This window comes from Rhinopithecus roxellana, chromosome 3 (assembly GCF_007565055.1).
Source record: "Rhinopithecus roxellana isolate Shanxi Qingling chromosome 3, ASM756505v1, whole genome shotgun sequence".
Lineage (NCBI taxonomy): Eukaryota > Metazoa > Chordata > Mammalia > Primates > Cercopithecidae > Rhinopithecus > Rhinopithecus roxellana.
Window position 1 is genome coordinate 114,174,499 of NC_044551.1, and position 15,781 is coordinate 114,190,279.

The window sequence follows — 15,781 nt, forward strand, 5'->3', positions numbered from 1 at the left end:
AGAGCTAGCCCTTCAGTTCATAATGCTTATTTAATGAAGCAATGCTCTCACCCTAAATAGGGTATTAAAGGTTTACATTTAGGAAAACTAAGTAGAACCATCTACAGTTTATGCAACACTTGCCAAGGATTGAAAAGGAATTCTTTTGTGGTGCTTGTTAAATTTCAGTCTAAAACTTTGGGTCATCCTGTGATAGTTAACATTTTATTGCTTCATAAACACAGAGAATTGTTTTCTTTTGTTTTTCATCAGGTCTCTCTGTGCTTCCCTCTTCCTCTCTGTGGCTAGGGTCATTGTTTTGGTGGGGTCACTGGGCATGATGGTGTGAATAGGACTGCTTTATTGTGATGGCTCAATATGTTCCCTATAATTAACTTGTCACTAGGTTGCATACACAGTGTTTCTTCAGAATCTCCTTGGATGAGTCACAACTTATAAACTGAAATTATCATTGTTTCTTTTATGAGAATCATTGAGCATTAATTTTTTATGCCATGCTATGATTATCAGGTGACTGTCTTCTGCGTCTCCATTTCTAGATTGTTACAAACATGAAGTTTGGAGCACATCCATTGCTCCTCCAAAAATAAATATCTTCTTAATAGGAAGCAGTTAGGATTCTCTGTTAAAGCATCCCAATGGAAGTTAAATTATTTTTTTAAAAAACCAAAGAATGCTAGATCTAGAAAAGATCCTACAGAGCATCTGTTCCAAAAACCTCATTGTAGAAGTAGTAACGTTGTGTTTCCAAAGGAGAAGGGACTTTACTGTGGTCTCCCAGTTGGGTGAGAGGCACAGTGGCCCAGATCATTTGACTCCTAACCATGCTCTTTATGCCCATGTTTTCTTGCCTGAAATGGAATGATGAAGGTCACACAGTTGAAAAGAAAGTTATAGACCAGGATTTTTTGTAGGTCATATTTTAGTACTATATCCCACCACAAAATGTGTAATGACGTAGAGATCCCCAAGCCTAGAGTAGCTTAGAGTATCACTTTTTTTGTAAAGTTTAGCCCTCATCACATGGTAGAGTTTTCAAAACACAGAAAGTAGCCTGAAAGTATTGAACCAAAGCATTAGGAAATCTGAAAACAAATCTTTCTCGGATTTTTTTGTGGGGGATGGGAGAGTCACTCCTTTTTTAGCTCTTCTAAATCAGTATCAGTCTTGATGATCTATCCATCTAAGGTGAGAGTGAAAGGAAATTAGATCTACTCTCTCTCTGCAATGTCAGAAATGATTGTGGATAGAGAAGGCAGAATACACAAAAATTATCCACAGATCCATAGAGAAAATCAACTAAAGTAAATGTAACACTGTTGGATAGCATCTTGTTTCTTTATACTTACAAACTAGGTTGAATTATTCTTGACTTGATCCATATTAAGTCACTTTTAGACATCTCATCTTCTCACAATTGTGTGTGTGTGTGTGTGTGTGTGTGGATTTGGCTGCTGCGTTTTGTTGTGTTTGTGCTGGAAGCTCATGAAAGAGATCCCCGGATGCCTACTGATTTGAAAGTTAAAAAGAAATACTCAGTTTTAATCCAAGAAAACTCTTGATCAGCCTTATTTTTTCCAAGGCTCTTTTTTACCTTATAATAAACATACCACATAATGCATACAAGTGCCAAGTAGTTGACAATATAATTACTATTTCTTAGTAGTTCTCATTAATATGTTGTATGTATTTGCCAACTTCTAGACCTGATGTTTTGTGGTAATAAATCTATTATAAAGTTTCTAGATTAAAAAGTAGAAAAATGGTAAATAAAATTACGTGTTGACTTGATGTGGTGGTTCACGCCTATAATTTCAACACTTTGGGAGGCCAAGGCAGGAAGATTACTTGAGCCAAGTAATTCAAGACCAGCCTGAGCAACATGATGAGATCCAGTCTTTACCAAAAAAGAAAAAAATTAGCTGGATGTAGTGGTGCATGTCTGTAGTCCCATTAATTAGGAAGCTGAGGTGGGAAGATCTCTGAGCCTAGAGGTTAGAGGCTTCAGTGAGCTATGATCACTCCCCTGTACTCCACCCCGGGCAATACAGCAAAATCCTGTCTCAAAAAATAAAACATCCTGAAATGAAATGAAGTGAAATAAATATAATTGTCTTTTCAAAGGATTTTTGCAAGGAATATGAAAAACAAGTGAGAAATGGAAGACTTTTTTGTACACGGGAGAGTGATCCAGTCCGTGGCCCTGATGGCAGGATGCATGGCAACAAATGCGCCCTGTGTGCTGAGATTTTGTGAGTATAGAAGCAGTTTTTTCAGAGTGACTCAAAAGGTCGAAGTGTAGATTGATTGGATTGATGAGTAAAAATAACTTTGAAAGGAAGCTTTATTGTTGAGAACCATTTAAGCAGTTTTATGTCCTCCACAAATCATAATGCCACCTAGTGAGTAGGTGCTACTGATGTTTGTCTATTTCTGAGGACAAATGGATTCCATTTTCCAGTTGAAATACTGACTTACAACATACTTCTTAACATTCGCCTGTGACCTTTGTGAACCTCTTTGTGAACTAATTCTAGTATAGAATAGGGGTAAAAGCAGGTACCAAGACTTTGATTGTTTTTCTTAAGTAATTATCCCATAGTAACAGTGTTGATGGAACACTCTTAGATACTTCAGGTTTACAGATTAATTGGATTAGTCTTATCTTTTTATCTGGGACATATGACCTTGGGAGAAGGGCAGATCTCACAACATACAAATTATCGCATTTATGAAGATATCTTAGATGACATCTCATGACACTTCCTGCTTCTCGAGCTCCACAAGCCCTTTCCTGTATCCTGTCCTATGCCAGTTCCTCCGAGTCTTGGCCAGCTGATGTCCCCTCCTCTTGTAGATTACATTTCAGATTATCTTTCCTTGGATAAGAACTCCTAAAGTCCCTCCCTAATTGAAACTAAATTCTCATAATCCTTAGTAATTGTCTTTTATAACCACCATCACAGTTGGCAATTATACAATTATTTCTCCAAATATTTGTTGACTTTCAGTTTCTTCTACCAGCCTCAAGAACTACAAGAGGGCAGGGTATGTGTTTGTATTATATACTCCTGCATACCCAGGGCCCAGCCAATGCATGCGCATGCGCAAAACACTATAATTACACACTAAATGATGAGTGAATGAATGAATTAAGATATGAATGAATTAAGATATGAATGAAGATCCCCACTCTCAAAAAGCTTAAATTCAGTAGCAGAAATAAACCATGGACATGTGCACATATTTATATATTGCAAAATATAATAAAAACCGTTGCATAAAAGAAGACTATTCAGATACAAAAACATAGCAATACACGTAGAGCTCATTTGTATTTGGGACCTGGAACGTCTTCTTCAAAAAGGTAGAATTTAAGCTGAAGAGTTTTAAATTTCTTTTAAGAAAGGGAGATGAGAAAAAAGATCATTTAGTGGAAGGAAATGGTATAACGGTGAAATTAAAGGGTCTTTTGGGGGATTTGAGGTGTTTTTAAAGTGTTTATACTAAAGCTCAGGACAACTTAGATATTTTTCCATCTGTACCTAATGACTGTTTTGTAACATGAAGATCGGAAGCCTCTCTACTCATATATTTTATTTTTTCCAGCAAGCGACGTTTTTCAGAGGAAAACAGTAAAACAGATAAAAATTCGGGAAAAGCTGATGGAAAAACTAAAGTTAAAAGAGAAATTTTGGTGAGAATCAGTTTGATCAATCTAGTTACAACTTGTGTGTGTGGGGTGTGTGTGTGTGTGTGTGTGCGGGGTATGTGTGAGTGAGAGTGCATATTATGTAGTATGCATTTTCAATATTGTTTAATATTTTCCACACTACTAGTAGGTTTACTGGAAACTAATTTATAGTTATTGTTTTCTGAAACTTAGATTTAAAAATTATGGCATTACAATTTCTAGCTGTGTATGGAGGAAATTAATCAAGTCACATTAATAATATAGTTTTGCACTCGTAAATGTAGGTGATATATCAAAACATTGAATTCAAAGTGTGACATGTATTCTTTGATGTGTGGTAGCTATTGTGAAGGTATTTATTTCAAAAACAATATCAATGTTGAATTTTAATGTGCTTCCTTTTCAATTATACTGTGCTCTGCTTTCTAAGCATCTTTTAACTAGTCACCTGACTGTTTTTCTACTGCTACCCTCTTAGTTCAGACACTTAATAGTTTTCTTTTGCATTGATGTATTGGCATCGTGCCTGGTCTGTACACTGTCAGTCTCCATCTTTCTCAATCTTCAAGATTTAATTCATCCTCCATGTTGTTTTCATATTTCATAGAATATGAAAACAAAAAACTATGGTTCCACTAGTCAGTGATGCTATAAAATTCCAATGTTTGAAGATATTCTAGAGCATATTCATTTCACTTCCTATAGAAACCCTAACTTATTTCTTATAGACAGTTTTCCAGACTTCTATGATGGGCAGTCAACAGTTCTCCTAAGTAAGCCACTCCATCAGGCCACCTTCTTCCTGTGTAACTCCTTTCCTTCCTTCCTTCCTTCTTTCCTTCCTTCTTTCCTTCCTTCCTTCCTTCCTTCCTTCCTTCCTTCCTTCCTTCCTTCCTTCCTTCCTTTCTTCTTCCTTCCTTCCTTCCTTCCTTCCTTCCTTCCTTTCTCTCTCTCTCTCCCTCCCTCCCTCCCTCCCTCTCCTTCCTTCCTTCCTTCCTTCCTTCCTTCCTTCCTTCCTTCCTTCCTTCCTTCCTTCCTTCCTTCCTTCCTTCCTTCCTTCTTTCTTTCTTTCTTTCTTTCTTTCTTTCTTTCTTTCTTTCTTTCTTTCTTTCTTTCTTTCTTTCTTTCACATTTTATTTCTTTTTTTTCTCTGTCACCCAGGCTGGAGTGTAGTGGTGGGATCATGGCTCACTGCAGCCTTGACCTCCCACTCTCAAGCTATCTTCACACCTCAACTTTCCAAAGGGCCAAGATTACAGACGTGAGTCACTACACCTGGCCTAAGTCTCATTTTGAACTGCTTTCTTCCCCTTGGTCCTAGGTTACCAAGTTCTTTTAATTTTAATACTCAAATATCTGTCAACTACTATTTTATCATTTATTTCCAATTTCTCTCCTTCCTTCCCTTTCTTCCTTTTCTTTCTCCTTTTTATTTTTCTCCTAATCTATCTCCCTATTCTTTTTTCTCTTTTCCTCCCTCTTTCTCTTTTTGTCTTTTTTTATAATATAATTAGTGTCTCTAACTTCATTCCCTGGTCAATCAAATCCTCCACACATCTGGTTGATAATCTTTGTAAAACAAAGATTTGATTTTGCCATTTTCTTCTATAAACATTTATAATTTCCCCATTGCCTAAGAGTAATATCCGAATTCCTTTGAAAGTTTAGTGGTCTTCGATTTTCAAGGTCTCCTTTTGACCATTTCCCAAATATTCTTCTCTTTATCCAACTAATTATTTAGCCACTATATTCATATATATGTTAGTTACCTAAAAATAACATGTTCTTTCATGCCTCTGTGTGTTTGTCCATTTAATTCCTCTTGGATGGCCTTTTTACCACATTATGTTCCCAAATACATTCTCAAGATAGAACTTAGACATAAGTTCTCTGAACTTCCATGAATTATTCTTTTCATTGTACTTGTACACTCTTAATTCATACTAGTGTTATATTTCTTAGCTTTTTATGTTGTACTTACTTATCCTTTCCATTTGACTAATAAAGAACATAAATATAAATAAATAATATTTCTATTTATATATTCCTAACTTAAACATTCGTTGAAGATGTAAATGGATATTACAAGGAGAGAAATATCACAATTTTTGGATGGGCCTAAATATTAAAAGTTTTATTTTTCATCCTTAATTTCCCTTTTTCAATTTATTTGTAAAATAACATTTAACATTCATACCTAGAAAACAGAACTATATCTAAACTTTTTCATATTCATTATTCAGAAACTCTGCAGTGAATATGAAAATCAGGCGAGGAATGGAATGCTTTTCTGTACCAGAGAAAACGACCCTATTCGTGGTCCAGATGGGAAAATGCATGGCAACTTGTGTTCCATGTGTCAAGCCTACTTGTGAGTATAGATTTTTTAGAATGTCAAAGAAAGAAAGGATCTGGCGGGTAATTTAATAGAAACAGCTTGTTTTGTAGATGGGGAAACCGTGGCTCAAGACAGGGAAGTGAGTTGAATACGTTACATGGAAAAGATCAGTAATAGAGCTGGGAGTAAGTACCTAAAGTTGTTGGTTGTAAGAAGCCTTGTTCCTCTGGCACTCCCTCTTTTAGCACTGAAATGTCCTGACAAACATGAACTTGTACAAATATTAGTTGCTCCCTCACTCCTGAAACTTCACATGTTAGCCAGCCTGTTTTAGCAATTTATAGGTATCTCATCTTCCATGGGAGTTAAGAGTCCAAAGCTTGAGCTTAATGTAGAAATGGAATAAAGTCAAATGTCCCATGAAACAACACAAAACTCCTATAAAATTACAGTGGGTATTATTTTATGTAATGTAACATTTCTCAATAAGTTAGAATGGACAGTTTTCTTTCAAAATTTAAGAAAGTTCTCACTTTTTTTGGCTGAGCTCAAATTAAGTATTTAACTTATATTTAGAATCTATGGCTTTTTATGTTTTGATTGACAACTACACATGGTTGTAATATCATCAGTTAACTGCACATACTGTGCAATTCCATTGTACAAAGCAAATTTAAACTTATTTGTTTTATCAGTATATGGAAATTATTATGTGTTTTTTTTTTTCACATCTTGTCCTTTAGATGAAGCAGCTATAAGTAAGCAAAATATTTAAGTTTAAAGCAAAGCTAGGGTACACATGGTGTGGTAGATAGACCATGGTCTGGAGGGAGGAGACCTTGGTTGTAGTCATATCCTGAGATGTAGCCAAGGCCCCCTCTACCTCTCATCTTCTCTGGTTAACAAGGGGATGAGTAGATGTGCTTTGTTAAGGCCACTTTCAGCCTTCAGGTTATGTCACCATGATTTGGGATCCTTTTCTTACTATAGGCAAGAAAGCTAATTTACAGAAAGCAAGTTTCTCAGATCCACTATTGTTGTCTTTCTTTCAACATTAAAAAGACATTTTGAAGAAATCAGAACACCATACTATCCTGGAGGATATTTTGTTGCTTCTCATTGATACATAGTGATAAAGGGACAAAATTGCTCCAGTCTAAGGAGGAAGAACAGTTAACAGTGCAAGGATGTGGAGAAATCATGGCATGTGTTTGTTTCTAATGGATCTGCTTCTTTTTCCTCTTATTCAGCCAAGCAGAAAATGAAGAAAAGAAAAAGGCTGAAGCACAAGCTAGAAATAAAAGAGAATCTGGAAAAGCAACCTCATATGCAGTGAGTGGAATCCATCCGAAAAATCCTTCTTGGTGCTATAATTTGACCAAATTTTAAGAGCCTAAAGGGTGAGATTTTGTCCTGCAGAAATCCCCAGAATGTCTTAACTCTTCAATCTGGGGATGGTATGGAGATAATTTATATGGGAAGATTGATCTATTCTTGCTGATTCAAAACTAACTCTGCAAAAAAAAAAAAAAAAAAAAAAAAAAAAAAAACCAAAAAAACAACAACAAAAAAACCCAATTGTTTAAAAGCTGAAAAACTGAGCTCTACTTCTAGTTTTATCACTTACAGACTGTTAGCTTTTGCCAACTACTTTCCAGAGAAATTCTACATGTATGCTTTCTACATATGAGTTTCTGATATTTCACGTCTAATTTGAGATAAAAATACCTTGATTATTCCCCAAAGCATGATTTTCATCCCTGAAATATTACAATATTAGTTTCCAAAGCCTTGGCTCAGTCATCATCCCCAGTGGTTTTGATGATAAAAGTCTCCTAACTTTCCCTCTGGATTCTATCCTTTCCCTTGTCCAACCAGTGTCCCTAACATAGTTTGAGCAATGTTTCAAAATGTAAATAAGATCATAATATTGCTTTACTTAAAACCCACAAGCAGCTCATCATCAAATACAGGATATGCTTTAATCCCATTCTCTCTCCTCTTGTTTGTACCCTTAACTCCATTCAGAAAATCATGCTCTGCTATGTGCCATGTCTTTTCCTACCTGTGTTTTTCAGCTAATTTTATTTTCATAAACCTGTGTGCATATTTCCCAATTCATTTTTTCCGCTCAGTCAAATCCTATTTACACTTCCACAGTCTCACCTAAGTTGTTCTTGCTCCCTGACATCTTCCCTGGTTTTCACAGTCAGATTTCATGGTTCCAGCCTATGAGTTCTCAGATTTCTTGTACCCTGTATGTTTGTACTTATTTTACTCTGTTTAGATTATAGTGGAATTTGCTTACATATTGCATGTATTATATCGAGACATTGTACTATGTTTTATTTTTTCCTATCTCTTAGCATATGATGTTTTTCTTGTTGTTGAATTGAATTTTACATCTGAGAAAAACACAATTAAAATCCTCTGCTCAAGGAGCTGCAACATTAGTTTCTGCCAATGTAGATGTTTGAACCTTCTGCTTTAAGTAGAAATAAAATATATGGCCAACTTACTTCTTCTGTCTTGGCAGGAGCTTTGCAGTGAATATCGAAAGCTTGTGAGGAATGGAAAACTTGCTTGCACCAGAGAGAATGATCCTATCCAGGGCCCAGATGGGAAAGTGCATGGCAACACCTGCTCCATGTGTGAAGTCTTCTTGTGAGTAGCCCTGCAGCTGGGAACATGAGGAATTATTTTGTTCTGTCTATTTCATTTCCATGTTCAATCATGGGAGGGCCACTTCAACATAAAAATGAAAGAATTAAAGAATATTTAGAGAAACTGTCTGATTGGAGACATGTATTTGAAAATCCATGTCCTTTGAAGATTGTTAAGACTTCACACTTAAGCAAGGAGACAGTCACAATCTTGAAATACTCAAGTAGTTTTGGTTTTTAAGTGTGGAAACAGGACAAGTTCTAACTTATCTCCATGAATAAAAGTGAGGCCAATGGACCAATGGATGAAAGCCCTGGAAGACAGGTTCCAACTGGATGCCAGGAAGAACTTCCTAACACTTTGAGGGTTTCAAAGATGGATGATTTACCATGGAATTCCAAGGATGATATAAGTACAGGCTTTACAGGCAGATTAAAGCAAAGGCTTGAGAGTCATTAGAGATACAGTAATGAGCACTGGAAATTTAGAAAACCATCTCTGGACTAGAATTTAAATCCCAAGTCTGTACCTATTATTTCTACATCTTCAGGCGAGTTATGCATTCTGTCAGTTTATTTGTATGCTGGGGCTATAATAGTAGTTTTATAATGCGATTGTGGGGATTTCACAGTGCAAGCACGGGGTTAGGCATATCACATTAAAACAATTTAATCATAGTTAAGTGTAAAATTAAATTACATTTGAGATCACTTCTAATATGGAGATTCAATGATTTTTACTCATCTCTTCTTAACCATCCTTTTTTAGCCAAGCAGAAGAAGAAGAAAAGAAAAAGAAGGAAGGCGAATCAAGAAACAAAAGACAATCTAAGAGTACAGCTTCCTTTGAGGTGAGTGTATCTCCTCCAACAACTCAGAGGGATATGGCCCTGAGGCTCCACAGATCATGTTCAGGGAACACGTACATTCCTTAAAACTATGAAACAATTGTACAGTTTGTGTTTTCATGTGTGTTTGCATGTGTGCAGTTATACATATGCATATGTGACTATTTCTTGGTTGATGGGTTCATTGTTTTTATCACTTAAAAAATCCATGCCTTCAAAGTTAATCATTCTAAAATAAGCCAATTGCTAATCCTCATTTAAGAAAAAAAGCACAAGCTTTAGCTATTTTTGCAATCTGATTCAACCTATGTTCAACACCTTCAACTTCCCTCCTCAATTTCACAGGAGTTGTGTAGTGAATACCGCAAATTCAGGAACAACGGACCACTTTTTTGCACCAGAGAGAATGACCCCATCCAGGGCCCAGATGGGAAAATGCATGGCAACACCTGCTCCATGTGTGAGGTCTTCTTGTGAGTAGAGCAGTAGCCCCATAGCGTCTGAGGATTGAGCAGTGGGAATTTCCATGGGAAGTTTTCAAACCATTGTGAATAATACATTTTCTTCTTCAGTGTAGCTTTCAGTTTTGGGGGCCATATTTAAATGGACTAAAAACAAACAACAGCAACAATAAAACAAGTGGAGGGCTTTCTATTGTGATATAAAGAGATGCACAATAAGCCAGACACAGAAAAACGTATAATGTGTGACCTCTCTTATATGTGGGATCTAAATAAAGCTGACTAATAGTAGAGAGTAGGATGGTGCTTACCAGAGAATGAGGGTAGATAAGGGTAAGGGTTGGGAATGAGGAAATGTTAATCAAAGGGTGCAAAGTTTTAGTTAAGCAGGAGGAATAAGTTTATAGGCTGTATTGGACAGCACGGTGACTACAGTTAATAATAATGTATTGTATATTTCAAAAATATTAAAAAAGTAAGTTATAAATGTCCTTACACCTTCCCAAAAAAGATAAGTATCAAGAGACAACTATGTAAATTGGTTGATTTAATCATCACAATGTATACATATACCAAAACATCACACTGAATTCAATTAATATGTGCAATTATTATTTGTCAAGGAAGAACACAAGTTAAAAAAGTGAAGTGCAGAATATGACATTTAAAAAGTAACCTAGAATCATTCACCCAGAGAAGAGAATACTTCATGATAATTATACTAATTGCTTTTAGTCTTTTGAAAACATTCTCAGATGAAATAGGAAATACATATGATTACATGTAAAATATTACAATGCATGGAAAATTTGTGAGATTTTTTTGTTCACTATCTTTCTTCCTACTTATTCTGTGTGATTTTAAGGAATATAATTAAAATGGAAAAGAGCTATGGGAAGAAAGATTTGGGCTTATGATGAAGATTGACTTTGTAATAAAGCAGAGAAAGACAAGAATGGAGATTTTATTATGTAGGAGTTGGGAGTCTATTTATAGGGTGCCTAAAATAGGTCTTTAGAATGAATGTCATGATATGGCCGGCCCTTCAAAAGCATGACTAGGCTTTTCTTAAACTCTCGATTTTTGACAAAAAAAAAAAACCCATTTTATTTCCCATGTGCCAAGAATCTTAGAAAGGACTTAATTTATTTAGTCTTCCCATATAGAAAGTAATATAATCCAGCATATTTTCCCATAGCATTTGAAGCTTGGAGCACTAAAAATCTATTAGAAGGAAAGTTAAGATGATGACCATATAATGATCACAGCAAATGTTTGTTGAATGCATATGATTATATGACACTTGCTAAGAGCTTTGCTACCTAATCTCATTTAGTCTTCGCAACAACCATATGAAATAGATGAAACCAGATGAAAAGCAAAAACAAAAACAAAACTAAGGCCCAGAACAGTTGAGAATGATGGAAAAGTCAGGATAGGATGTGGGACTTATAGATGAAGAAAAAGTTAGTGTATTTCTTGATGTGGGAAATAATCACTTAGCAAGGCCTTTCAACCTGTTTTTTGTTCTCCCTTACATTAATCTTTCAGTAGCAGGAAACTAATTCTGCCACTTAGTGATTATCTTTGCTGCCTCCTCTGACAATTTTCCTTTGAGGAAAGAAAATGCTGTTTAAATGTTTTAGTCAACTTAGACTTGTGATAAAGGTTAGATCAGTTTTCATATAAAGATGTATGAACAATCCCATAATTTTGGATCTATTTTAGTCAGTTTATTTCATAAATATATATATATATTCTTTATTGAAAAGAAATAACCTTTATCACCTCATGTTTTATAGATATGTTAACAAAGGTGACTGATTTTTTTTGAGAATTATTCTGTTTTTCACACTTTTATACCACGTGAAAAAAATCTTTCCAATTTTCAAAAAGTTTTAGTTTGATCTATGTGCAAGTCTTTTGTTGATTGGGACACATTAAAACATTTTCACAAATTATGTAATTTTTTCTACATTTTGAACTATTTGTGTTATCTATCTAATTATGTTGTGGATCCAATCCACGAAGCTCAATTTGCAACACTGTTAGTTATCCAAAATGTAACAGCTATCACTTTCAGTTCATTTCCATCCTATGCCTAGTTTTGGAAGGAAAGTTTCCTTTCAATAATGACAATAATGATGATATCAAACCCTTATAACAATTGTACCAATTATTTTATTATGTACCAGGTATTGTTCTAATTGCAATACATGTAGCAACTCATTTAATGTTCATAACTTTCCAATAAGAAAGGTACTTTTATTACTTCTTCTATTTCTCCTTCACACACACTTGAGGAAAGCACAGAGAGGTTAAGGTACTTCTTGTTTTCCTCATAGAATTTGGCTCCAGGGTCTTTCTTCTTAACCACCATGCTATACTGCCTCTCAGAAGATAAAATATTACCTCTCTATAGAGAGTAATCACACATGCAAAAGAATCAGCAAATAAGAAAGTACTATTGCAGTACATATACTGGGAAGTTAAACAGGTTTACTCCCTAATTCAGGGGCTTTCTCTTGCACACCATTCTCTTGAGGTAGAGTGAACCATAATTGTTTATTGTCTAATAAAATTATAAACCACTATGGGTGGATATTTGGCATTGTTTGAGAATAGTCAAAACAATAAATGATCAAGCTATGAAAGTTAAGGATCTATTCTACTATATTAAGATCCATTTCTGGCCAGGCACAGTGGCTCACACCTGTAATCCCAGCACTTTGGGAGGATGTAGCAGGCAGATCATGAGGTCAGGTGTTGGAGACCAGCCTGACCCGCATGGTGAAACCCCATCTCTACTAAAAAAATTAGCCGGGCATGGTGGCACGTGCCTGTAATCCCGGCTACTCAGGAGGCTGAGGCAGGAGAATGGCTTGAACCCGGGAGGTGGAGGTTTCGGTGAGCCGAGATGGCGCCACTGCAGTCCAGCCTGGGTGACAGAGTTAGACTCCGTCTCAAAAAAACAACAACAACAACAAAGATCCATTTCTTCTCTCTTTTTTCTTTTCGGTTTTTTACAGTCAACAAGAAGAAAGAGCAAGAGCAAAGGCTAAAAGAGAAGCTGCAAAGGTAATATTCTCAGGAATGCTGGTGCTGCGTCCTGACATTTTTCATTTCTTTACAGTTCTTTACTTAACTCATTAGAATAAATGTTTTCTGCTTAATTTTCATGCCTGAAACAAATGAAGAACATTTTTAACCTGAACAAAAACGGTCTTGCTTAGAAGTGTCCAGGGTACCAATCTGATTTCATAATTATTCAAATTTTGAGGTTTATTTCATAAAAAGTGGAGTGTTAAGTTTTTGTAATGAATTTTCCCCATATTTGGCTTTTATTAGATTTCTCTTGTTAGAGTATTAACTTATGCCATTTACTAATTTCAATTTACATTATTCATATCTCTGTTATTTGAAATAGAGAGTATAAGATCTCAATCATTCTAATTTACAAAACAAAAGCACATATATTATCATATTTGAGCTTTTTCACCACCGAGCTATGGAGCAAATAGTAGTTTTCTTGCACCCAATTAAGTTCATTAAGTAGGGCCTCTGACTTTCCAGTTATTTTTAGTCCACTCTCCATGCTTTTATAATTTTATGCATAGCACAGCCAAATTTATCTGTGTGGAAATGTTGAATTATTCTCATGTAATAGCTACATACAAGATTTATCTTTCTTTATTCTCTCTTTCTTTCTTTCTTTCTTTCTTTCTTTCTTTCTTTCTTTCTTTCTTTCTTTCTTTCCTTCCTTCCTTCCTTCCTTCCTTCCTTCCTTCCTTCCTTCCTTCCTTCCTTCCTTCCTTCCTTCCTTCCTTCCTTCCTTCCTTCCTTCCTTCCTTCCTTCTTTCTTTCTTTCTTTCTTTCTTTCTTTCTTTCTTTCTTTCTTTCTTTCTTTCTTTCTTTCTTTCTTTCGTCGAGATAGAGTCTCGTTGTGTTGCTCAGGCTAGAGTGCAGTGGTGCAGATCTAGGCTCACTGCAACCTCCACCTCCCGGGTTCAAGAGATTCTCCTGCCTCAGCCTCTCTAGTAGCTGGGGTTACAGTCTCGTGCCACAACGCCCAGCTAATATTTTTTGTATTGTTAGTAGAAACGGGGTTTCACCATGTTGACCAGGCTAGTGTGAAACTCCTGACCTCAAGCGATTCACTCACCTTGGCCTCCCAAAGTGTTGGGATTACAGGTGTGAGCCACCACACCCGGCCTGTTTCTTAACAATAGGCACAACAGTACACACCTCATCATTACTTGGGGAAAAGTTGACAGAGTTTAAAATTTACCTTCTTACTGACTCATTTTTTTTTTTAATTAAGTGTTTCTGCTAGGGGAAACTATCTTTTCATTGATCATTTAGAATTGAAAATTTGTTTTCATCCATTATGTTTGATCAGCTGCCAAATCCTCTTAGATATTTCCAGTGATAACATATTCACCCTTCTCTCCACTCCTATTTTTACCCCCTTGCTTCAAATCCACATCTCCCATTCCTAGTTTTTAATTTTTTAAAATCAATTTACTCCCAGAAATATGTCAGTTTCTCCAGGGATCAAACTTATTCTCTTCTCTATTTATAAAGATACGTCTTTTTAAATTTATTTATTTATTTTTGAATCAGGTCTTACTTTGTTGCCCAGGCTGTAGTGCAGTGGTGCAATCAAAGCTCACTACAACTTCGAACTCCTGGGCTCAAGTGATCCTTCCACCTAAGCCTCATGAATAGCAGGGACTACAGGCACGCACCACCATGCCTGGCAATTTATTTTATTTTATTTTTTTTTATTTTGAATTTTTCTGTAGACAGAGTTTTGCTGTTATGTCCAGGCTTGTCTTGAACTCTTGGGCTCAAGCACTCCTGTGGTGACCTCCTAAAGTGTTGAAATTACAGGTGTGAGCCACCATACCTGGACAAAATATATATGTATTGCTTAGATTAAGCAAGTTTTTTTTTTTCCTTTCTCAGACCCCTAAAGACAAACCACAAGTGAGCAATATTTTCATTTCCTTCAAGGCTTCTCATTTAAGCCTGCCTATGGAATCTTCCCACCTCTGATCTTTCCTAGCTTTTATAGACCATGGTATGCAACACAACACACACATGTATGTTTTTGATGATAAATATTTTCAGATTTGCTATAGTGCCGGGACAATTCTGAGTTGACGACCGAAGCTTTGTAAATACTTACTGATTTACGAGTACATGTTATCACTTTTCTTTTTACTTTTTACTCTACATTACGTATTCCTCATAATAGGAAAAGATGCAGGAAGGATAAAAAACTATTCTGAGAAAATATTTTCTTCATTTCCCAGGAAATCTGTAGTGAATTTCGGGACCAAGTGAGGAATGGAACGCTTATATGCACCAGGGAGTATAATCCTGTCCGTGACCCAGCTGGCGAAATGCATGGAAACAAGTGTGCCATGTGTGCCAGCGTGTTGTGAGTGTCCACCCCATCTCTCCCACTGAATTTCTTCACCCATGATCGCCCCTGAGTCTCAGATCCTTCATGCATGTGCAGAGTATAGACCATGGGTTATATGTTAGAAAGGTTTAAAAGCAGATGGCTGAGACATTAAGTAATATTAAATCATAAAGTGACAATACTATTCTTTATTCAATTATCCTTCTATTTTCTAATGAAGTCAAGGGAAAAGCCTCAATTTAATGCTTTTTTTTTAAAAAACACTTGATAAACTTCATTTGTAAAAAAGAGAGAGCAGAAGTTTCATGATTTGGATTGGGTGATCTTTTTGATGTCCTTCCCACTC

General features: G+C 35.9%; 1 protein-coding gene across 3 annotated transcripts in view; it reads left to right on the forward strand.

Moving 5' to 3' along the window:
• SPINK5 (serine peptidase inhibitor, Kazal type 5) overlaps positions 1-15,781 on the forward strand; it is an 81,213-nt gene that overhangs the window by 28,885 nt on the left and 36,547 nt on the right. For all 3 annotated transcript variants that reach the window (XM_010383366.2, XM_010383368.2, XM_030927914.1), the window contains exons 9-17: positions 2,125-2,252; positions 3,610-3,697; positions 5,938-6,065; positions 7,283-7,364; positions 8,569-8,696; positions 9,465-9,546; positions 9,889-10,016; positions 13,034-13,082; positions 15,323-15,450. In XM_010383366.2, the coding sequence (XP_010381668.1) occupies positions 2,125-2,252; positions 3,610-3,697; positions 5,938-6,065; positions 7,283-7,364; positions 8,569-8,696; positions 9,465-9,546; positions 9,889-10,016; positions 13,034-13,082; positions 15,323-15,450 (941 nt within the window). The remainder of the gene's footprint in view (positions 1-2,124; positions 2,253-3,609; positions 3,698-5,937; positions 6,066-7,282; positions 7,365-8,568; positions 8,697-9,464; positions 9,547-9,888; positions 10,017-13,033; positions 13,083-15,322; positions 15,451-15,781) is intronic.